General features: G+C 41.8%; 2 protein-coding genes across 11 annotated transcripts in view; one reads left to right on the forward strand and one right to left on the reverse strand.

Annotated features, from left to right (window-relative positions):
* Window positions 1-22,520, reverse strand: part of IL15RA (interleukin 15 receptor subunit alpha) — a 36,287-nt gene extending 13,767 nt beyond the window's left edge. For 3 of the 10 annotated variants that reach the window (XM_045588517.1, XM_045588507.1, XM_045588488.1), the window contains exons 1-2: window positions 22,394-22,518; window positions 380-574 (exon numbers count right to left, since the gene is read on the reverse strand). In XM_045588517.1, the coding sequence (XP_045444473.1) occupies window positions 380-574; window positions 22,394-22,463 (265 nt within the window). In that variant the 5' untranslated portion in view covers window positions 22,464-22,518. The other 7 variants (XM_045588509.1, XM_045588511.1, XM_045588512.1 and 4 more) reach the window with 5 other exon arrangements.
* Window positions 22,521-22,657: 137 nt separating this feature from the next.
* On the forward strand, window positions 22,658-23,554 carry LOC118719709 (elongation factor 1-alpha 1-like). The gene is given in 2 exon segments (XM_036439482.2): window positions 22,658-23,228; window positions 23,231-23,554. Coding segments are annotated over 2 exon segments (780 nt in total). The 3' UTR covers window positions 23,440-23,554.
* The last annotated feature ends 1,978 nt before the right edge of the window (window positions 23,555-25,532 follow it).

The following is a 25,532-nucleotide window of genomic DNA, read 5'->3' on the forward strand; positions in this document are numbered from 1 at the left end:
GTAATAATAGTTAATATTTACCAGGTTTCACTGAATCTTTCTACAAACAAGCTACAATGTTGACATCAGGTCCATTTTCTATATGAGAAACCAGAGTTCCGAGATATGAAGGCCCTTGCTCAAAGTCTCATAGGTTTAGGTAAGTGGCAGAGCCAAGATTTGAAGCCAGAATTGTGTGACACCCTCTCCGCTCCAAAGCCCATGTATTTCCACCTTCAGAGGTGTTGTTTAGAGGCCTGTTGGTTAATTTAGCCTCAGACCTAAATACAAAACTCTTGGCCCCTCAGATGGGCTATTCCATTACCCACACTGCAGCATTGAAGTCTATGTGTCCTTGGCAAGAGTGGCAGGGAGGGATGGTGCAGGGGCAGGTACTTACTGATGCATTTGAGAGAGGGAATTGTCCACTGGGTAATATTTGTGTCCTTGTTATGAAGACACTTAGTTAGGCTGGACGTTCCAGCTTTACGCTTGAAACCAGAGTTACAAATATAACGCTCTCTGGAGTTCTCGTTATAACTCTTGACTTGGATGTTTGCGTGTTCAATAGATGTTGGAGTAGCGCATGTGGTACCTGCAAAAGTACAGATAAGAGTGTAAATTTGAGAGATGAACAAATTTCAGCTTGTTCAGAAATCTTCCAGAAGCTCCTTGCCTTAGGTGCCAGACTTTCAGCATAGCTAGACATGGAGGAGTTATCAGAGAAACCCTCCTTTGCTTCACTCTTACTTCCCATCCTCCCCAGCCTCAATCAATCTCAAAGGTATCCATCTCTCTATTTCTCTTCTGCCTCCTCCATACCAAGCCTTTGAGTTCTCTTGCCTAAACAAACAGCAATAGACTCCAGGCAGCCAGCATCATCTTTATAAATGCATATTTGATAGCTTTACTCTTTCCTGATATTCTGCTGCTCTTAAAATAAAAACTAAAATTGTTAAGCCTTCAAGGATCATCCAGAACTGGCCCTGCTTACCTCTCTAACTACTCTTTCCCCTGACCACAGTGGCCTCTGGTCCCCTAATGCCACTTACCAGGCTTTCCCTTCCTCCCCTCGCCCCCCTCTTGGCTGGCCATCTGTCATCCTTCCTCAGGAAAGTCTTTCCTCACCCCACAGTCAGGCCCTGGTGCCAGAAACCAATCTTTGATTTTGTTATCAAAGAAAATACGATAATTTCAAGAGAAACATCAAAAGTGTTTTATTCAAAGTAATGTCCATCGCTAACCACACATTTCTTTTTATTTTTTATTTTTATTTTTATTGATTTTTTACAGAGAGGAAAGGAGAGAGATAGAGAACCAGAAACGTCGATGAGAGAGAAACATCAACCAACTGCCTCCTGCACACCCCCTACCAGGGACGTGCCCGCAACCAAGGTACATGCCCCTGACCAGAATCGAACCCGGGACCCTTCAGTCCGCAGACCGACGCTCTACCACTGAGCCAAACCGGTTTCGGCTAGCTACACATTTCCCCATCTTTCAGGTAATTTGTGCATACTGACCCAATAGAACTTTTCTTGTTTTGAGGCAAACCATTCAGAGACCCAATTATTCACTTCTTTGTAAGTTTTGAAGTGCTGCTCAGAAAGTGCACGTGCCATCGATCAGGACAAGTGGTAATCTGAAGGATCAAGGTCTGGTGAATACAGCAGGTGGGTGAATACTTCCCAGGCAAGATATTTTAATGTGTCTTTAACTGGTTTTGAAGTGTGTGATGGTGCGTCATCATGAAGCAAAATTACTTTGCCATGTCTTCTGGCATATTCTGGTTGTTTCACAATCAAAGCATCGTTCAAATTGATTATTTGTTGTTAGTAGCGATCAGTATTAACGGTTTCACCTGGTTTCAGATGCTCATAATACACACACCTTCCTGAACCCACCAAATGCAGAGCATTGTCTTCTTTCTGTAGCGATTTGGCCTTGTAATCATTGCTGATAGTTGACCTGGATCAACCCATGATTTTATGCATTTGGGATTATCAAAATAAATCCACTTTTCATCACCAGTCAAATTCGATGCAAAAAAGACTTTTTTGTGTGTGTGTGTGCTATTGAAGCAATGTTTTACTGATGACTTTTCAGTTTTCCATTCAGTTGAGGTGGCACCCATTTTCCTTCCTTTAAAGTATTTCCCATTTCTTATAAATGATTGGAAATTGTTTGCTGGGCAACGTTTAATCTTTATGCAAGTTGTTTTTTAGTTTGATGCGCATCTTCATCCAATAATGCTTGTAATTGTTGGTCTTCAAATTTTTCAGTTGCCTTGCATTCTTTGTCTTTCACATAGAAATCATCACTATTAAATAGTTTAAACCAGCATTCACAAGTATCTTGAGATGGAACATGTTCTCTATAAGCTTATTTAGCAGTGCTTTTCTTCAAAATAAAGTATGAATTAAAACTTCTCGCAAATGCTATTTTTTTTTGTCACGAAATTCAACATTTTTACTGTAAAATTATCTATAATGTTAACATCTTCAGCAAATTTGACATATGAAGTTAACTTCTCAATACAACAAAATAGTATACATATCAAATCACATACATATCAACATATGTGTAACTCCATGTATTATTAGCCAGTACACCCAGTATGTCTCACCATCTGCATTGTATGCTATAAAAGGTGGGCTCACATCTGTTTTGCCCAACACTATATTCCCTGAGCCTAGTATAGTACTTGGCAAGAATAGGTGCTCAAGTAATACTTATTCAAAGAAGAATGAATAAAATTTCTTCCTTAAGACCAGGCTTAAGTTTGAACTTCTAATATAAGAGTTCTATTTATTTAATTTCCATATGTATAACCCAGCTTATCTAATTCTTCTCAATTTTTTTTGAAGAAACTAGAGGCAAGATGAATCTTTTCAGGTGGCTCTACTTTTGTGACAGCTGGAATTAAACACTGATTCCAGAGAGAGAAACCAAGATGGCAGCATAGGTAAACACCTGAAATTGCTGCCTCACACAACCATTTCTTTCTTTTTTTATTTTATTTTTTTCCTTTTACATTTTTTTTTATTAAATTATTCTCTGTGTACATATTTTAACATTGCCCCCCCCCCCCTACATACCCTTCCTCCCCAGAGTTTTGTGTCCATTGGTTGTATTTATTTGCATGCATACAAGTCCTTCGGTTGATCTATTATCTCCCCCAGATCTCCCTACCCTCCCACAACCATTTCAAAACTACAACTAAAAGACAAAAAGGACATCATCCAGAACCACAGGAAGGTTAGATAAGTGGAAATTCTACAATTAGAAGGGAAGAGAAAAGCACACTGAGACTCAGAGGAACTGCAGAAACAAAGTGCAGAGGTATGGAGGCACACACAACTGAGTATGCAGCTGTCTTTCTCAATCTGCAGGGAGACACAAGCTCCCAACTGCTCTGAACTCCAGTTCCAGGCAAGACTCTTGGGACCCAGACTCATATGGGGAGAAAATGGACAGTCTGGCAGTGGGCAGAACTCAAGGGTGGCTTTCTCTCAGAGGTGCTTGCAGCGATTACCAAGGCACACTGGGACCCGGAGGCCTCTTATGGCAGGGCTGAAGGGAACCATTGCTGTTTGCTCTGCCCTGAGACTCTGCCCTACCTAAGCTATGTGCAGAGGCTTTTGCATATGAATGGCCTGGTCCTTTGATATCTAAACCTACTTAACAAATTGCAGCTGAGTCAAAGAGACCTAGAATATCCAAAAGAAGGCCTAAGACCCCACAGAGGCTTGAATTGCTTCACAGCTGGGCCTCATCTGGGCACCTCCAAAACCCAAACAAAGAAGAGGAATCTGCATATCTCTCTGTAGCTCCTGCTGGGTGGCCTCAGGCAGAGGCTAAATTAGCACCTCCTTGGAGATCCAAGAGCCAGTGTACCCATGGATCAGAGTAGGACCATCCATATTACAACTCCTCAGATCCTTAACCTGTTAACCGGGGAGTTCCCTTTTTAATGACGCAACCTGTAATGGGCGCGTACTCTTTCACTAGGACGTGTCAGTACGTCACACCCGGAGGACATAATTTCATATTATTTTTTTATTTATTTATACTTAAGGTCCCGGGTTCGATTCCGGTCAAGGGCATGTACCTTGGTTGCTGGCACACCCCCAGTAGGGAGTGTGCACGAGGCAGCTGATCGATGTTTCTCTCTCATCTCATCAATATTTCTAACTCTCTATCCCTCCCCTTTCCTTCCTCTCTGTAAAAAATCAATAAAATATTAAAAAAAAAAGATTACAAAAAATATATACCGTCCCTCTCGGGACACAACATATATTTCAAGGACGTATTCATACGTCCTACCCATTCCCGATATTGTTTACGTTTGACGTATTTATAGGTCCCGCTTGGTTAACAGGTTAAGGGACACACTCAGTGGGCAGACTCAGTGAGCACCAAAGCCACACTGAAGCAAGATTTTTCCCATAAGGGTGTCTCCAGCACAGAAAGTCTCCCATGATAGACAAAGCTGATCCTCACAGCCAACTGGCCTGGAGATCAATTCCTCCCAGTGATACCAACAACAATTAAGGCTTAACTATAACAAGACTGTGCACACAGCCCACAAAGTGGTGCACTAAGAGTGTCCGCCTCAAGTAAATGCGGAGGCTGAGCTACTGGGCCCTAAAGGACACCTAGCACACAAAGCCACTCTATCAACACAGGGAAGCAGTCAAAATGTTGAGACAAAGAAACAGGTCACAAATGAAAGAAAAGGAGGAAAGCAAATGACTGGATATAGAGTTCAAAACCACAGTTATAAGGTTTTTCAAGAATTTTCTAGAAAAGGCTGATAAATTTAGCAAGACCCTTGAGGATATGAAAAAGGACCAACTAAAAATTAAGCATACACTGACTGAAATAAAGAGTAATATACAGAGATCCAGCAGCAGACTAGAGGATTGCAAGAATCAAGTCAAAGATTTGAAATACAAAGAAGCAAAAAACACCTAACTGGAAAAGCAAAAAGAAAAAAGGATCCAAAAATATGAAGATAGTATATGAAGCCTCTGGGACAACCTCAATGTCAAAATTATGGGGGTTCCAGAAGAAGAGAGAAAGCAAAATACTGAAAACCTATTTGAAGAAATAATGACTAAAAACTTCCCCACCTAGTGAAAGAAATAGACTTATAAGTCCAGAAAGCTCACAGAACCCCAAACAAAAGGAATCCAAAGAGAACCACATCAAGACACATCATAATTAAAATGCCAAGAGCAAAAGACAAAGAGAGAATCTTAAAAGCAGCAAGAGAAAAACAGTTACCAACCTACAAGGGTGTGCCTACAACTGTCAGCTGATTTCTCAACAGAAACTATGCAGGCCAGAAGGGAGTGGCAAGTAATATTCAAAGTGATGGATAGCAAGAACCTACAACCAAGATTACCCAGCAAAGCTATCATTCAGAATTAAAGGTCAGATAAAGAGCTTCACAGATAAAAAAAAAAAAAAAAAAAAAAAAAAAAAAAAAAAAAAAAAAAAACAAAAAAAAAAAAAAAAAAAAAAAAAAAAAAAAGCTAAAGGAGTTCATCACCATCAAACCAGAATTATATGAAATGATGAAAGGTATTCTTTAAGAAGAGGGAGAAGAAGAAAAAGGTAAAGATAAAAATTATAAACAACAAATACATATATATTGACAAGTGAATCTAAAAATCAAGTGAATAAAAAATCTGATGAACAGAATAATCCGGTGAATATAATATAATCAGGGGTACAGAAAGGGGGTGGACTGACAATCCTTGAGGGGAAAGGGTTGTGGGAGGTGTGGGAAGAGACTGGACAAAATCATACATCTATGGATGAGGACAGTGGGAAGCTGGGGTAAGGGCAGGGTACCAGGTGGAAGGGAGCTATGGGGGGGAGGGGAGAGGAGAGGGAAAACTGTAATAATCTAAACAATAAAGATTTAACAAAAAAATAAAAATAAAAAAACAGTGATTCCAAAATGTAAGCTAAAAAATTCTGGCAATGCGGCTTTCATTCTGTTCTGTGGAAATGAGGAGTTTCACAAGTTGATATCTAAGGATATTGGCCCAGAAGAAAATGAAAGACTGGAATGTTGGCCATTTCCATTTTGAGGATGCCATATTTATTACTGACTTTTTGTTATTGTTAATTATTTATGGCCTGTCGATATTTTTGAACCCTTGGAAAAATTCCTTTCATATATAAAAGCATGCAACATAAACATTAAACAAATTTAAAGAGTACTTCGGACTTTTTTCTACATTATATAACAATAAAGCTTGCAATAAAGAAAAAATAACTTTTTCTTTCACTGGGCAAAACTGTGAAATTGACATTATTTATCATGTATCTAATGTAAAATGCTATAGATCCCAGGAAAGTATCTATTTATAAGTCCTTGATAACAGTATCCTCCTTGGCACCAATTTTGTAGATTAGGGTTTTATAAAAAAAAAACCCAAAATCCAAAAGGCTCTTTAATTATTAAAAGACTAGAGGCCCAGTTTTAGGGGGGCTTGTGGGAGTGTCCCTAAACCCAAACTGCACCCTCTCCAATCTGGGACCCCTCGAGGGATGTCCAACTGCCAGTTTAGGCCCAATCCCACTGGGAATGGGCCAAAACTGGCAGTCGGACATCCATCTCTCTCAATCCAGGACTGCTGGTTCCCAACCACTCCCCTGCCAGCCTGATCAACACCTAACTGCTCCCCTGCCAGTCTGATTGCCCCTAACTGCCCTCCCCTGCCAACCTGGTCACCTCTAACTGCCCTCCTTGCCAGCCTGGTTGCTCCCAAATGCACTCCCCTGAGACCTGGTTGCCCCTAACTGTCCTCCCCTGCTGGCCCTATTGCCTCAACTGCCCTCCCCTGCAGGCCTGGTCACCTCCAACTGCCCTCCCCTGCTGGCCTGATTGCCTACAACTGCCTTCCCCTGCTGGCCATCTTGTGGCAGTCATCTTGTGTTCATATGGGAGCAGCCATCTTGTGTGTTGAAGTGCTGGTTAATTTGCATATTACCTCTTCATTATATAGGATGAGAACCAGCCCTGGCCAGTATAGCTCAACTGGCTGGGCATTGTCTCAAGCACTGAGAGGTTGCTAGTTTGATTCCTGGTCTGGGAACATGCCTGGGTTGCAGGCATGATCCCCAATAGGGGGTGTGCAGGAGGCAGCCAATCAATGTTTTACTCTCACATTGATGTTTCTCTCCATCTCCCTTACTCTTTCTCAAAATCAATAAAAATAATTTTTTACTTAATCAATAAAGAAAAATTAAAAAATATTTTTTAAAGGTGAGGACCAGCCAATGTAGTGTTCTGCCACGTTTGCTCCAAAATAATATTGCTGGCATATCCTTAAGATGAGGTCCTGTCCAATGCCAGAAAGAGTCTATTGCAGAGAAGGTTAAAAAGCAAAAAATTTCTTTAGCCACTTGAAACACTGTATGATCTTTTTTTAAATTAATTTTTAAATCAATTATAGTTGACACACACTATTAATTTAGTATCAGATGTATAGCATAGTGATTAGACATTTAGATAACTTAGAAAGTGATCACCCCCATAAGTCTACCTATCTGACACCACTGTATGGTTTTTATATGCTTTTTACTATTGATTTAATACATTTTAGGTTTTCTTGCATGCAGAGTTGATGAGCAAGAACTAGTTTCTGAGGCCAAGCTTTGCCTGAGGCGGTAGAGGAGTCTCAGAGTGGGCTGCGTTGGAAGGAAAGTCCCACACAGGGAAATTCTGCAGCATTTCCTATTGTCCTGGAGCTTGTATGAACGTGTTGAGAAAGTATTGCCGCGCCCCCCATCTGGGCAGAAACCTAGGTTTCCAAGATAGCAGGAAAGCATACAAATCTGTGGGCTTCCTTCAGCTGCCTGGGAGCTGGCTTTTTGGTTCCGGTTGTGGAACCCTGAATATGTCTCTGCTGAGCAGTTGGGACATCAGTAGGCAAGAAGGTTAGGACTCATCCAAGAGAACTGAGTGAAGCAATCTTTCTACTAAGGAGGGTAGACTGAGAGGGAGACTAAATATAGTGGCAGTTAGATTCACAGACAAGGCAGACCAATCCACAGAAAGCAGGTGAGAAGGAGGGAGAAACCTGCCATTTAATCAAAGCTGACCGTGATCCTGCCTGACCCAAAGAAGGTCCAGGTTGCTGGAAAGCAGGCACAGATTCTATTGGGATAAGTCAAATGAGAGCGGCTTATTTGAAGCATACAGAAAGAAATCAGCATCACCTGAACACCCAGCTAGAGATCAGAGACATTTTCCAGGATAGATGAAGATTTGTGTTCCAGAATTCAGAATCCTCACATTCAAAGCTGTGGAAGCTGATCAAGTTTTCCAGAATCCAGCACCCCCCCCCCCCCCCCCGGGCCTGGTACATAGTTTAAGCTGGATAGGTGGCCAGGCTCTCTTCATCCATTTGGGAGTTAGTTGTCCACAGTACTATGAGGTAGCTGAATCATCAGACTTTCAGACTAGAATTGCCTGATCTTGGCATGTTTCTAAACTAAGCTATGAGAACGAATAGTATGCCAACCAGCCATTAGACAAGCACTAGGTTTATCCTGAAGATCTACTCAGCATCTGTCAATGCAGAGATGCCAGAAAAATAAAATGAAGGGATGCCCTGGCTCATGTGGATCAATTGGTGGAGCACTGTCTCATGCACCGAAAGGTCACCAGTTTGATTCCTGGTCAAGGCACATGTCCAGTTTGTGGGTTCAATCTTGGACCATATGGGAGGCAACCAACCAATCAATGTTTCTCTCTCTCTCTCTCTCTCTCTCTCTCTCTCTCTCTCTCTCTCTCTCTCTCTCTCTCTCTCTCTCTCTCTCCCCCCCCCTCCTTCCCTCCTTCCCTCCCTCCCTCCCTCCCTAACTTCCTCCTTCCCTCCCTCCCCCCCTCAATGGCCAGCGTAGTTCAGTTGGTTATAGCATCCTCCAGTGCACCGAAGGGTCTCAGGTTCAATTCCCACTCAGGGCACATACCCAAGTTACAGGTGTGGTCCCTGGTCTGAGCATATATGATTCCCAGTCAGGGCGTGTATGGGAGGCAAATGATTGATGTTTCTCTCCCACATCCATGCTTTTCTTTCACTTCCAGCTGGATAGGTGGCCAGGCTCTCTTCATCCATTTGGGAGTTAGTTGTCCACAGTACTATGAGGTAGCTGAATCATCAGACTTTCAGACTAGAATTGCCTGATCTTGGCATGTTTCTAAACTAAGCTATGAGAACGAATAGTATGCCAACCAGCCATTAGATAAGCACTAGGTTTATCCTGAAGATCTACTCAGCATCTGTCAATGCAGAAATGCCAGAAAAATAAAATGAAGGGATGCCCTGGTTTCTCTCTCCCTCTCCCTTTCCTTCTCCCTTATTCTCTCTATAGAATCAGAGAAAAACATATCCTCAGGTGAGGATTAAAAGAAAATAGTAATAAAAGGAAAAGCAAGCTGGTCTAGATAACGAGTAAATAGTGATGGTTTGCAGCTTCTGTAGACTTTCCTCCCAAGCCCATCTCTGCTGTTAAATATGGGGGCAAAAGTATAAAGTGACTGTCATCTCTCCTTTTCTTCTTGAAAAACTTGTAGGAATTAGTCATCGTCCATGAGTGAAACAAACTCAGTCCAAGTTTTGGAGGAAGAAATTACAACTGTGGAAAGGGGAAGGGGATGAGTAGAATGTATCCTATGGTGTTGGACTAGAATTGAGGTTGGAGATATTAGTATGTAATTACTGTGTACATGAGTTTGTGTACGCTTGTGTGTTTGTGTATACATGCAAGTATGTACCTGTGTATGTGTGTGCTAATTTTGTCCTTTGATAGTGCCTAGAAGTAATGTCATATTAACAGCAAACACACTTGGTACCCAGATCTTGGTCTCTACAAAAAGTCATTGGAGCAAAGACTAGTTCCAGGGTTAGGACAGGGAAAGCACAAGTGAGTGTGGAATATATTGTGCCAGGAAGTAAGGAAGTGCTCAAAGAATGATGAAAACATGTCAAAGGATACAGTGGCCAGGTTGAACCAGCTCATGTGAGCCAAATCCAGAGCAATTTGTGTATTAAAATAAAATAGTAACAGATTATGGAACAAAATAAAATTCCATAATTTTGTACTAATAAATAAGTAAATTAATAAATTTGGGAGAAGAGAAAGCCCTTCTTAAAGTAGATTGAAATTCACATTAGTAATATTGGGACAATCAGTATCATATGCCTCCTGATTAAATTCACTCAGAAAGACACATACATCTTAGAGCACTAGTTAAGTATACAATTTTACCTATATGTTCCCAAAAATTCTAGTTTAGCACTTCTTAGTTGGGATTCAGGAATCTGTATTTTAACAACTCCACCAGGTGATTCTCATCATGAGAGAAGTTTGGAAAACACTGCTCTATCCCAATAGTTTTCAAAAATGAGTGGGCATTAGAGCCACCTGCATGGCTTGTTAAAATACAGAGTGCTGGATTCTCCTCTCAGAGCTCCTGAGTCAGTAGGACTCAGGGATAGCTGCTTGTTCATACCTTTCTTAGTTACTGCCACTGATTATATCAGTGAGGGTTTCTTTTATAGGTTCCTCTTGATGTACTGTTCTAATACTTTTTAATTGGATCTAGTTCCCCTCTGTCATCGTGTGTGTGTGTGTGTGTGTGTGTGTGTGTGTGTGTGTGTGTAGCTTAGCAGTACCATGGTTTTAACTTCATACTACCAAAATCTTAAGTCTGCATCTGTGATGCTTTCCTGTAAGTTCACATAGAGGATAGAGTGGGATGAATGAAAATAAAACTCAGCTCTAGAAATTTGGCAGTAGACCAGAATAGATAGGTCCATTAAAATACTAGACAATGCTCTATGGCAAAATGTTCCTTCCTTCTGAGGGAACCAGAATTGACCTTGGATCTTTGGACCTCTTAGGTAATATGTTATTGGTGACTGGACAGTCTCCATTCAGCCACAGATCAGGGATGCCAGAGAACATGAGAGACATGAAGTCCCTAGGTATATTCAGATGTTCAATTTCTTCACGATTTAGTCTTCATAGAGTTTGTATATCTAGAAGTTTGTCCATTTCATCTAGATTGCCCAATTTGTTAGTGTACAATTGTTCATAGTACTCTCTTATAGTTCTTTTATTTTCCATTGAATTTACTGCGGTAACATTAGTTAATAAAATTAATTAGGTCTCAGGTATACAATCCTAAAATGCATCATTTGTGTATTATATTGTGTGTTTACCACCCCAATTTAATTTTTTTAAACAAAGATAACCAATTATCTTATTAAGATTTATTATAAATAGTCCATTTTTTTAAGCTCTATCATAAAATAAGTTGCCATATTTTTCTCTTTTTAGGCCATTTTATTTCATTGATTTAGTTTCTATCTCTACACCATAATTCAGGTAGCTAATAGAGCAAGGCTAATTTGGGAGAATAGACATCCTTATGGTATTTAGTCTTAGTACCTGAAAAGTAAATCTTTTTACTTATTTAGGTTTTTTAAAAAAAGTTTTATCATTTTCTATATAAGAGACTGAAAAGTTTTGTTGGTTAATTACTAGTTACTTAATTTTTTATTATATGCACGTTTGTAAAATAATTGTATATTTTACAACCTTGCTAAACTCACTTATTCAAATTGTATTTTGGTAAATTCCATAGGATTTTCTATGGAGACGATTATGTCATTGATTATTTGAGTATATTTCATAATTTTATTTCATCTCCCTTATTAGCTAACTATCTACAACTTTTTTTTTTTTAAGAATGGATTTTCTTTCTTTCTTTTTAAAAAAATATGTTTTATTGATTTTTTACATAGAGGAAGAGAGAGGGATAGAGAGTTAGAAACATCGATGAGAGAGAATCATTGATCAGCTGCCTCCTGCACACCCCTACTGGGAATGTGCCCGCAACCAAGGTACATGCCCTTGACGGGAATCAAACCTGGGACCTTTCAGTCCGCAGGCTGATGCTCTATCCACTGAGCCAAACCAGTTTCGGCTATCTACAACTTTTTGTTGTATTATTCTAGTAGTTGCTTTAAGGTTTATAATATATATCTTTACTTTACATGGTTTATTTCCAAGTGACATTATACAAATTCACATATCTTATCAAGTAAAGAGGGAATATGCTAATTGACCCTCATGCTGTTGCAAAGATGGTGGTTACCACAGCCAATAAGTAGGGAATATGCTAATTGACTGTCACACCCTCAAAAGATGATGGTATCCACAGCCAATAAGGAGGGAATATGCTAATTGACTGCCACACCCTTAAAGATGGCAGCACCCACAGCCACAAGATGGTGACGCCCAATCCGCTCAGCTCCACTGGGGTGGCAGGTGTGCAGTAAGGCTGGGCACACCCCCAGGCGGGCCTGGTCACTCCACAAGCCTGCCTCCAGAGTCCCCCAGTCCCTTCAGCCCCCCAGCTGCCCAGGGCTGGCCTGAGGCACAGGCAAGCCTCGGATGGCAGCTACCCAGCTGCCCAGGGCCACCCAAGGCTCAGGTAGCCAGGACCAGCTGAGGCTTGCGCTGCTGGCAGTGGCAGCAGCAGAGGTGTGCTGGGGAATTGCCTTCCTCTGATCACCAGGTCATCTCCCGCCCCTGAGGGCTCCCAGACTGTGGGCTGAGGGACCCCCTCCAGTGCATGAATTTTCATGCATAGGGCCTCTAGTGTAGTATAAGAACCTTAAACAATATATTTCCATTTCTCTTCCCCCAATCTTTGTACTATTATTGTCATACATGTTGCTTCTACATATATCATAAACCCCACAACAGCGACACATTTTTATTATTTTTGTTTTAAGCAGTTATTATATATTTTATTGGCTAGAGATTTTTTAAAATATATTTTTTATTGATTATTTTTACAGAAAGGAAGGGAGAGGGATAGAGAGTTAGAAACATTGATGAGAAAGAAACTTTGATCAGCTGTCTCCTGCACATCTCCTACTAGGGATGTGCTCATAACCAAGGTACATGCCCTTCATCAGAATCAAACCTGGGACCTTTTCGGCTAATACTCTATCCACTGGGTCAAACCAGTCAAGGCGTGGCTAGAGATTTTAATAAATGTTTTCACTGTTTTATTAATTATTTCTGGATGTTTTGTAGCAAGAGGGCTTTTCAGAAACCTCTACTTTGTCATTTTGCTGAAAAAGGAAGTCTACTAGAGGTTTTTTCATGTTGAATAGTCCTCAAAGAAAAATAAATACATGATTACTTGATTACATGCGAATGCATAAGAATATCAATATCCTGCATCCAACCCAATCAGCCAGTTACTTATTTTACAAAGCTAGACTCTCATAAGTATACAAGAGGCCTGGTGCACAAAGTTCATGCACTCGGGGGGAGGGAGGGTACCTCAGCTGGGCCCGCACCCTCTTGCAGTCCAGGAGCCCTTGAGGGATGTCTGACTGCCGATGTCTGACTGTCAGTTTAGGATGTCCTAAGCTGGCAGTCAGACATCCTTAGTGCTGCCTCAGCAGTGGGAGAGGCTTCCACCACTGCCTCTGCACTTGCCAGCCATGAGTTCCGCTTCTGGCTGAGTGGCACTCCCCTGTGTGAGTGCACTGACCACCAGGGGATAGCTCCTTCATTGAGCATCTGTCCCCTGGTGGTCAGTGCACATCATAGCAACCAGTCATTCCACCATTTAGTCAATTTGCATATTGCTCTTTTATTATATAGAACTAGAGACCTGGTGCACGAAATTTGTGCATGGAAGGGGTGTCCCTCAACCCAATCTGCACCCTCTCCAATCTGGGACCCCTTCGTGGATGTCTGACTACCTGTTTAGGCCCGATCTGTGGGATTGGGCCTAAACAGGCAGTCAGATATCCCTTTTACAATCTAGGACTGCTGGCTCTCAACTACTCACCTGCCTGCCTTCCTGATTGCCCCTAACCACTTCTGCCTGCTAGCCTGATCACCCCCTAACCACTCCTCTGCCAGCCTGATCGATGCCTAACTGCTCCCCTGCCAGCACAATCTTCCCCAACTGCCCTCCCCTGACATCTCGGTCAGCCCCAAATGCACTCCCTTGCATAGATAGTTTTTCTTTAGCATATTGGACAATCCTAACTGGTTTGGCTCAGTGGATAGAGCATTGGCCTGCAGACTCAAGGGTCCCAGGTTTGATTCTGATCAAGGGCATGTACCTTGGTTGGGGGTACATACCCAATTGGGAGTGTGCAAGAGGCAGCTGATCAATGTTTCTCTCTCATGGATGTTTCTAGCTCTCTATCCCTTTTCCTTCCTCTCTGTAAAAAATTAATAAAATATATATTTAAAAAAAATAAACATTTAAGATTCCTCTATATCTGCCTGGCTGGTGTGACTCAATGGTTAAGACCCCAGGCTACCACTGCTGGAAGGGGATCGCACCCTGGCCAGGCTGAGACCCCAGCTCAGGCAGCCATCTCAGCCTGGCCAGGGATCGCGAGGTGGGGGTGCATGGACCCAGCCCAGGCTGCCACCGTTGTCCTGAAGATTGCATGGTGGGGGTGCACAACCCTGCAGGTCTGAGACCCCAGCCCAGGCTTCTTCTCTTGGCTGGTGATAGTGCAGGGCGCTGGTGCCTCCCAGCTGGACACCCTGGGCTGCTGCCTCCAAGCTGGACACTCCAGGCTGCTGCCACTGGGTGGAGTTGGGGACTCTGGTGGGGCTAAGAGGACTGGGTGCCACCATCTTGTGGCTATGGGGGCCACCATTTTTGTCACAGAGTGATGGTTAATTTGCATATTACTCTTATTAGATAGAATAGTAGATAATGCATTTGATTGTATCAGTGAGCTTTAATTGAGGCTTCAATCACATCTTTTGACACTTCAATGATAATTTCCCTTTACATTCATTTTCTTTATGACATTGTTCCCTAGATATTCAATGTAAGCAAGTCTCACCTTTTTTAAAAAATATATATTTTATAGATTTTTTACAGAGAGGAAGAGAGAGGGATAGAGAGTTAGAAACATGGATAAGAGAGAATCATTGATCAGGTGCCTCTTGCACACCCCCCACTGGGGATGTGCCCGCAACTAAGGTACATGCCCTTGACCGGAATCGAACCCGGGACCTTTCATTCCGCAGGCAGACGCTCTATCCACTGAGCTAAACCAGTCTCGGCAAGTCTCACCTTTTTAATAATATTGTAAACTCCTTGATGGTGGTGGATATATTTTAAAGTCCTCTGGTACTCACAGAGCTAAATCTGACATGTGATGGTATTTTCTGAAGTTAGTGGCTTGTGAATATATAGAGTGGGATGGAAATAGGAGTAAACTTACTAATAAGGTTCTTGAAATGTCAAAACTCTTAAATTGTCTAAAAAACATATATAGAAAGTCCTAACGATCATTTAAATGAAGTCACTAAAATAGTGCATAGGGCCACACATGTTTCTACTTCCCAGAACTTGTGAATCAGGCTTTTTTTTACCAAGTTGGTTTACACAATTTAATACAAGTCAGTAGCTCTGGCCTACTCTCATTTTTGGAGTTCAAAAGTTATCAGGTTAGCATGCCCTTCCTGTTCTTTAAGGGGAGTCAGAACCCATTCCAATATTTTATTTCTCTTTTTCTACCATTTAAAGGCCCACAACATGCCAATTATAGGATACAAAGAAGTATGCCATGTAATTTCTGCTCTCAATAAATGCAGTGTGAAACTGATGTACTTAAAGCATAAAGGGCTCTGTGTTCATAGTAATCTATTTTCTTTCATAATTTTTCTAGTTGAAACGCCAACCAAGCCAACCCACTTCCTCTGGCACCCACTGTAAGTACCAACAGTACTCAGGTCATTGCTTTAACTCATCTATTCTTTGTCTTAGGCTCATTTACTGAGCTTCCCAATCTACTTTTTGTATGATAGGTAAATTCATCATAGTTCAAGTCCTTACATAATGCTTTTTTAGGGCTTGGATGAGTTGAATGAAAGTTGAGGAGCAAACAAAAGGGAAAGAATGAAATACATTTTATGCTCATAGAACTTGGGAGGACATCTGCCCCTCCTCTCTTCCTTATTGACCTTGTCTTGGTTCAGGATTTCATCACCACTTACTGGAACTATTGCAAAAGCCTCCAACCTAGCTTCCTGCCTCCAGACCCACTAAACCACAGTTAATTCTCCACACTCTTTACACCATTATACCACTCAACTCCAATGATGTTTCCTTTGCCCAGAAACCTTCAATGGCTCCCTACAATGCAGTAGAAAATTAAGTCTTTCCAAATAGAAAGTATTCAGATAACATCAATCCTGTGTAACAAGTAATACTGAGTGATTCCAAGAGTATATACTTGGGGATTTTATACATTTATTCAAACAGTTATATACTACTAGAGGCCCAGTGCACGAATTTGTGCATGGGTGGGGTGTGGCCGGCTCTCTCTGATCGGGGCTGGGCTGGCCTAGGGGAGTTGGTGGCTGGCCCTGCCCCCTGGTCAAAATCTCGGTCAAATTCTTGGTTGAGGGGACAATTTGCATATTAGCCTTTTATTATATGGGATTTGGTAAAAAAAAAAAAAAAAATAAAAAAATAAAAAAAAAATCCAAAATTCTAGATCTTTTTTTTTTTTTAATAAAAAATTTTTATTGATTTTTTACAGAGAGGAAGGGAGAGAGATAGAGAGCTAGAAACGTCAATGAGAGAGAAACACTGACCAGCCACCTCCTGCACACCCCCCACCGGGAATGTGCCCGCAACCAACGTACATGCCCCTGACCGGAATCGAACCTGGGACCTTTCAGTCCGCAGACCAATGCTCTACCACTGAGCCAAACCGGTTTCCGCCAAAATTCTAGATCTTGATTGTGTTATTTTGTGATATTATTTTACTTTCTCTATTTAAAACATTGAAAATATTAGCACCATCCTCTAACCAACTGAGCTAACTGGCTAAGCACAATTCAAAATATGATGGAAAAACGAAGAAAGGCAAAGACACAAAGGCAAAAACAATCCGTATCTAGATCTTCTAGTAAAAATGATCATATGATGCAGACTATTTTAAAGCAACTCCACTGTATTTATGCAGTACTCCACTGCTGAACATTTAGTTTGATTTGAACAAATCCTAAATTTTTTGTACATTTAAGTTTTCATCACTTTTTTGCTATTAGTAGTAGCACAAAGCAATCATAACTAGATAAAACTGATTTGAAATAAAATAATAAAAGGTTTGGGCAAAACCCCCATAGTTTTGAAAAAATAGTTTAAATTTTTTTAATTTAAATTTTTTATTGTTGACACTGTTACAAATGTCCCCTATTCCACCTTCCACTTTGCCTACCTCTATCCTAACTCCACCATCCCATCCTATTCCCTCCCTACACTATTGTCTGTGTCCATGAGCTGTGCATATATGTTTTTTAGCTAATCCCTTCACTTTCCTTTATCCAGTCACCCTCTTTCCTCTACCCTCTGACATTTGTCAGTCTGTTCCATTTATCCATGCCTCTGGTTCTATTTTGTTTGTCAATTTATTTGTTCATTAGATTCCATATATTAGTGAGATCATATGGTATTTGTCTTTCTCTGGCTGGCTTAATTCGCTTAGAATAATAATTTCCAGGTCCATCCATGCTGCCACAAAGAGTATGATTTCCTGCCAAAACCGGTTTGGCTCAGTGGATAGAGCATCAGCTTGTGGACCAAAAGGTCCCAGGTTTGATTCTGGTCAAGGGCATGTACCTTGGTTGCGGGCACATCCCCAGTAGGGGGTGTGCAAGAGGCAGCTGATTGATGATTCTCTTTCATCGATGTTTCTAACTATTCCTCTCTGTAAAAGATCAATTATATATATATATATATATATATATATATATATATATATATATATGTATACACACACAATATATATTAAAAAAGAGTAAGATTTCCTTCTATGTAGTATTCCATTGTGTAAATGTAATGCAGCTTTTATATCTAGTCATCTATTTGTGGGCACTTGGGGTATTTCCAGATCTTGGCTATTGTAAAAGATGTTGCTATGAACATAAGGGTGCATATATTCTTTCTAATTGGTGTTTCAGGATTCTTAGTATATATAGTACCCAGAAGTGGGATTGCTGAGTCAAAAGGCTGATCCATTTTTAATTTTTTTTAGGAAACTCCATACTGTTTTCCACAATGGCTGCACCAGTCTGCATTCCCACCAACTAGGGTTCCCTTTTTTTCCACATTCTCAATAGCACTTCTGGTTGGTGTGAGGTGATACCTCATTGTCATTTTAATTTATATCTCTCTGATGATTAGTGATGTTGCTTATTTTTTCATATGTCTATTGGCCATCAGTATGTCCTCTATGTAGAAGCATTTATTCAGGTCCTTTGCCCATTTTTGGATTGTTTGTCTTCCTGGCATTAAGTTGTATTAGTTCTTTATATATTTGGGGGATTAACCCCTTATCAGATGAATCATTGGTGAATATGTTCTCCCATATGCACTAACCACCAATACACTAACCACCCCCAATGCACTAATGTACAAACCAGCAGTGGTGAGCAGGGATATTCAACTTTAAACAAATGACCTGCCCATGATGATGAATTTCCCTCCACATCAGGCCCTTTGAATAAGAATAGACAGATGACAACTTGCTGTCTAGTAGCACTGTATACTAGCAGCTACAGATCTGAGACTGTATTATTTTCTCACGTAGGAATAAGAAATGGGCTGCTCTTTATAGTTTACTAGAGGCCCAGTGTATGAAATTCGTGCATGGGTAGGGTCCCTAGTGGCTGCTAGCTGCCAGCTGGGGCCTCTCTTCCCTCAGTTGGCTGGCTGGCCCTGTCCCCTGGTAGAACTCACAGTTGAACTCCTGGTCGAGGGGACAATTTGCATAGGCTTTCATTACTAATATATAGGATAACCAGGTTCATACTATCAAGTAACAAATTTAATAATTTGAATCTCTTCTACTTAAAAAATATTAGGTATCTTCTGCTCTACTAGCTCTTTATCCATTTTACCAATACCACATTGTCTTGATTATTGTAACTTTATAATTAGTCTCAAAATCAGAAGTGTTTTTTGAATTTCGTTCTTTTTCATTTTCTTTGGTTATACTACATCTTTTGCATTTTCATGTAAATTTTGGAATCAGTTTGTTAATTTCTACAATAAAGCCTGCTTAAATTTTGATTAGTGGAGAATTGCTACCTTAATGATATTGATTTGGCCAGTCCATGAACATGGTATATTTCTCCATTTGTTAGATCTTTAAATTTCTTTCAGCAATAGTTTGTATGTTTCAGTGTACAGGTGATCTTTTCTAGTCTTTTGTCACATTTATCCCTAAGTATTTCACACGTTTTGATGCTATAGCAAATTATACATTTTTTAAATGTCATTTTCCAATTGCTTTTTGCTAATGTATAGAACTATAATTGATATTTGCATATTGGTCTTTTGTCTACTACAATCAATCCAAACATAAAGGAATGGCTGATGCTTTTTTTTTTTTTAAGTTATAATATCAATTCAGCAGAATAGTCTTTTCAACAAATGGTTCAGGAACAATTGGATAGTTATATGCAAAGCAAACAAATAAACAAACAAAACAAAAAGAAACTGAACCAAAGCAATACTGCTATTGGGAATGTAAAATAGTGGAATTACTTTGAAAAATAGTTTGTCAAGTTCTTTCACAAATTAAACATCATGTGTCATATGATCCAGCCATTCCTAGTCATTTTCTCTACTAAAGAGAAATAAATGCCTATGTCCACACAAGAACCTACATGTGAATATATGCAATAGCCCAAAACCAAAACAACATAAATGTCCATTAACAAGTTAATGAATAAACAAACTGTGATATCCATGCAATGGAATAGTACTCAGCAATAAAAAGAAAGGAACTGTTGATACAAGTTATAGTGTAGATGGATTCTTAGAATAGTTACAATGAAAGAAAGAATCCAGACAAGAAAGAGCACATACTGTGGTTGCACTTATATAAAATTCTAGATAGAGGGGTGTCGAACTCAATCAGAGAAGGGGCCAAAATCTAAAATCCAGCCTAAATCGCGGGCCGAATGGTTTACTCAACAGTCATAAACTGTCATTGTAATGGAAACGCAGTGGAGTGCAGTGATGACAGCGCGGTGCGGGCCACATTGCAAGGCCTAGTGGGACGGATTTGGCCCGCGGGCCTTGTGTTTGACACATGTGTTCTAGAAGATACAACAAAGTAACAGAAAGCAGATGCTGTCTGCCTGGGTGACAGAGCCCTTTGGGAGGTAAGGAGTATGAAGGACATGAGGAAACTTCTGGTAGATGATGATTATGTTTATTCTCTTGATCTGCGGTGATTGATTCATATGTGTATACATTTAACTTTAAATTTATCAGATCGTTCAATCTAAGTGTATGCAGTTTATCCGTTAATTATCCCTCAGTAAAGCTGTTTAAAAAAACAACAACTAAGAAACATGAGGAGTTATCAGAAGTCAGCAAGAACCTTGTGAGGTTAAAGAGCAATGTTTAATTGATGAGCTTTAAAAATCTTGACTGCAGTTTTGCTCTCTGCACTTTGACAGCTCGTCTTTGCTGCTTTCTGACTAAAGCTGCACTTCCTTTCACATTGTGCAACTGAGTTGCCCCAGTCCACTGGCTGTCTCCTTCATCTCCTTAGGGGTCATGCAGGACACTGGTTAGCCAGTTGGGAGGACCTGAACAAATTACCAATATAACTCACATTTTCAGATGTGGGAAAAGTCAAAACACAGTCTCACAAAAATAAAACTTCATAGAATCCCCAGAGCTATGGAGTTAACACCAACTCTGCCAGGATGGATGGCTCTGATCAAGTACTGGCTAGACTGGTCTGACTGACTGACTGGATGTAAATGATTGGGAATCTTGCCTTAAACACACACACACACACACACACACACACACACACACACACACGGAAGTAAGAGCTATTATGGATTTACTAATCCCTGGGGAGTCCATGGATGCCTTTCAGTGGGTCCGTGACCCCAAGATCATTTGCAAGTTTTGTAAGTATATGCTTTTTCCCCCCTCTGGGAAGAGAGTACCTAGCTTTCATCAGACCCTCAAAGAGCTCCCAGACTAAAAAAGATTAAGAAGAGCCAACGTAGATAAATCCAGATCTATTATTTCTTCTTCCTCCTCTCTACCTCCCAAGAGAAAAGGGTATCCGCCCCTCATTCGGTTCTTCCCGCGGAGATTACATCTATGCGACCTACACCAAACCATCACCAACAATTTCGTTTCTTCGCCTTTGCCTGGGAGCGCTTTCACTTGCTGCCCCACTGTCCTGTGACCAGGCACCGTTCCCAGCCGCTTGAGAATTTGGAGTTGTTTCCAGATTCCCAGATGTGCAGTCTGCCCAACGCCTTTCCTCTCCCCAGGGACGCAGTTCCTAGCCGATCCTACGACTACCCACGCGCGTTATTTGCTTTTTTGTCTGAGGGTGTGGACGGGGCCGTCTTCCCGGACCTCCGCGGGGGACTGCCTGCTTTGCAACGCGGGCACCGCTTTCCTTCTGGGGCTCGGAGAACCGCGCTCACGGTTTCTCGGAATTGCTGTTAAAGCTCCAGCTCAGATACCCCATGGCAAGCCCCGGGTTTTCCCCTTTGCTTTGGAAATCGGGGAGAAGTCCTGTTAAAAGCCTGGTCTCGCAGCTCCCTCCCTTGGAGAGGGTCGGGGCGCGGGGACCCGCGCTCTGGTCCCCGCCACCGCTCCCTCCACGTGTTCCCCGCGCGCGGGTGCCGCGCCCCCTCCCCGGCAGCCCTTCCCCGTTTCGTATCCCCCCCACCCCACCCCCACTCCCGGCCGCCGAAGGTGAGGAGCTCAGGGCAGTCCCTCCGCGGCGCCCCCGCCCGCCGCCCGCCGCCCCAAAGGCGCACCCCTCTCCCTTCCCTACCCCGCGTCCGCGGCGGCCGGAGCAGCAGCAGCAGCAGCAGCGCCGGGAGGTCGCCGGCCCAGCGGCCCCGCAGCGGCGGGCGGGCCATGGCCTCACCCCCGCCCGCGCCCCCGCCGGCGCCTCCAGGTGCCCAGGGGTCCGGGAGGAGGCGACGGGCACGGCTCTCTGGACCGGCTGCCCCGCGAGTCTCATTCGCTTTCGCTTTTACTTTAGACCCCGGAGGGCTGGTGAGAGGTGAGGGGCGTGACAGCTGTGTGACTCAGCGTCCCCACCGCTCCGCGGGGAGCCGCCGGGCGGCCGCAGGGGTCCCGGCAGCCCCGGACAGTCCCCTGCGGAGGACCGGACCCCTGTCCCCGCTTCTCTCTGCGCCTCTCGGGACTCCCAAAGCGCCGTGGGTCTCGGGTCCCCACGCAGAGGGGGTGGGCGAAGCCATCCGGAAGCGAGGTCTTTCCAGTAAACTCGGGGCCGGCGGGCGTTCACACCCGACTTGGGTTCCAGTCCTTGACCTCGCCGCGCCTGTCTCCTCCTGTCACCTTCCAAGTTTCCCTTCATTCCCAGGCCATGGGCTAGTGGATGTGTGGCTCTGCGCTCCCCCCACCATTCTGATCCAATTAACGGTGGGGGAATGGACCTCATTAGTGGGTGGCCCCGGAGGTGTTGCCCAGGTGCGGATGGCCACGTCACCTGCTGGGGATCGCATAATGCCTGCTGGAGCCGTGTTTACTGGAAATTAGCACAGTATCACAATGAGGAAATTGACACTGGCACAAATCATAGCCATACTAGGATTTTGTCAGTTTCCTGTGCATTCATTTGTGTGTGTGTTTAGTTCTGTGCAATTTTGTCAAACACACACACGCCCAACTGACAAGCCCCTGCATCTGCCCTTCCAGGATGTCTACAAAATTGGTGGTATTGGTACTGTCCCGGTGGGCAGAGTGGAGACTGGTGTTCTCAAGCCCGCCATGGTGGTCACCTTTACTCCAGTCAATGTTACAACTGAAGTAAAGTCTGTTGAAATGCACCATGAAGCTGTGAGTGAAGCTCTTCCTGGGGACAAGGTGGGCTTCAATGTCAAGAACGTATCTGTCAAAGATGTTCACCTTGGCAATGTGGCTGGTGACAGCAAAAATGATCCACCAATGGAAGCAGCTGGCTCCACAGCTCAGGTGATTATCCTGAACCACCCAGGCCAGACCAGTGCTGCATATGCACCTGTGTTGGATTGTCACACAGCTCACAATGCTTGCAAATTTGCTGAGCTGAAAGAGAAGATTGATCGTCGTTCTGGGAAAAAGCTGGAAGATGGCCCCAAGTTTTGAAATCGGGTGATGCTGCCATCATTGATAGGATTTCTGGCAAGCCCATGTGTGTTGAGAGCTTCTCTGACTACCCTCCTCTGGGCCATTTCGCTGTTCGTGATATGAGACAGACAGTTGCTGTGGGTGTCATCAAAGCAGTGGACAAGAAGGCAGCTGGAGCTGGCAAAGTCACCAAGTCTGCCCAGAAAGCTCAGAAGGCTAAATGAACATTATTCCTAACAGCTGCCACCCCAGTCTTAATCAGTGGTGGAAGAACGGTCTCAGAACCGTTTGTCTCAATTGGCCATTTAAGTTTAATAGTAAAAGACTGGTTAATGATTACAATGCATTGTAAAACCTTCAGAAGGAGGCTAGTTGCTAGGAAGAGGAAGCTGGGCATTGCTACCTGACGTCATTACCCCAACAGTCAGACGCTTAGCATATTAGCCTTATATATTTATAGATTAGTTTCCTAAGACTGCCACAACAAATACCAAAAACAAGATGGATTGGATTGTCACACAGCTCACAATGCTTGCAAATTTGCTGAGCTGAAAGAGAAGATTGATCGTCAAATAATTAATAGAGTTAATAAAAGAATTTGGTAAAGCCCAGACACTGTGGCTCAGTGTTGAGCACTGACCCATGAACTGGGAGGTCATCAGTTGGATTCTGATCAGGGCACATGCTGGGTTTGGGGCACAATCCCCAGTAGTGGTGTGTAGGAAGCAGCCAATGGATAATATTTCTCTCATCGATGTTTCTATTTCTCTATCCCTCTCACTTCCTTTCTTGCCAAAAATCAACAAAAATATTTTTAAAAATTTGATAAAGAAGCAGGATACAAAATTAATAATATGTAGAAATCTGTGGTGTTCCAATACACTTATAACCAACAATCAGAAGGAGAAATGAAGAAAAAATTTCATAAAAAGAATAAAATAGGAATAAACTTAACCAAAGAGGTGAAAGACCTCTACAAAACTGTAAAACATGGAAGAAAAAATTGAAGAGGATGCAAATAAATGGAAGGATATACAGTGTTCTTGGATAAAAAGAATTAATATTGTTAAGATGACCATACGACTGAAAACTATTTATGGATTCAGTGCAAGTTCTATAAAAATACCAGTGTCATTCTTCTCAAAACTAGAACAAAAATCCAAAATTTATATGGAACCATAAAAGATTCTGAATAGCTAAAGCGATATTGAAAAAAGAAGAACAAAGTTGGATGTATCAATCTTCCTGATCTCAAACTATACTACAAACCTATAGTAATCAAAATAGTATTGTGCTAGCACAAAAATAGACACACAGGTCAATGGAACAGAATAATAATCCTAGAGATAAATGCTCACTTGCATGCCAGCCAATCTATGACAAAGGTCAACTAATCTAAATACTGAAGTAATGACAGTCTTTTAAATAAGTGGTATTGAGAAAATTGGACAGCTATATGCAAAAAAAAAAAAAAAAAAAAAAAAAAAAGAGAGGGAGAGAGAGAAAGAGAAAGAAACTGGATCATTGTCTTATATCATAAACAAAATAAACTAAAAATGAGCTAACAACTTAAATGTAAGGCCTAAAACCATAAAATTCACAGAAGAAAACAAAGGAAGTAATCTATCTGACATTAGTCTGAGTAATATCTTTTGAATAAGGAAAACAAAAGAAAAACTAAACAAAAGTATAGTGAAGAAAACAAAAGCTTCAATAAAACAAACAAAAAAAACCCACCAACTTACTGACTGGGAGAATTTATTTGCAAATGATATGTCTGATAAGGAGTTGATATCCAAAATATATAAGATTTCTCATGCAACTCAATAACAACAACAAAAATCCACTACGATAAAAAAAATGGGGAGAGGGCATGAAAAGACATTTATCCAAAGAGGACATAGAGATGGCCAACAGATTTATGAAAAGATGCTCAACATCACTAATCATCAGGGAAATGCAAATCAAAACCATAATGAGATACTACCTCACACCAGTCAGAATGGCTATTATCAAGTCAATAAATAATACATGTTGGTGAGGATGTGAAGAAAAAGCAACCATCATGCCAAGTTTGGGAAGCTAATTGGATTCTGTTTTGTTTTTTTTTTTAAACATATTTTATTGATTTTGTACAGAGAGGAAGGGAGAGAGATAGAGAGTTAGAAACATCGATGAGAGAGAGAGTCATCGATTAGCTGCCTCTTGCACACCCCCTACTGGGGGTATGCCCGCAACCAAGGTACATGCCCTTGACCGGAATCGAACCCGGGACCTTTCAGTCCCCAAGCCGACGCTCTATCAATTGAGCCAAACC

The sequence above is a fragment of the Pipistrellus kuhlii genome, unplaced genomic scaffold, assembly GCF_014108245.1.
Source record: "Pipistrellus kuhlii isolate mPipKuh1 unplaced genomic scaffold, mPipKuh1.p scaffold_m20_p_1, whole genome shotgun sequence".
NCBI classification, from domain to species: Eukaryota; Metazoa; Chordata; class Mammalia; order Chiroptera; family Vespertilionidae; genus Pipistrellus; species Pipistrellus kuhlii.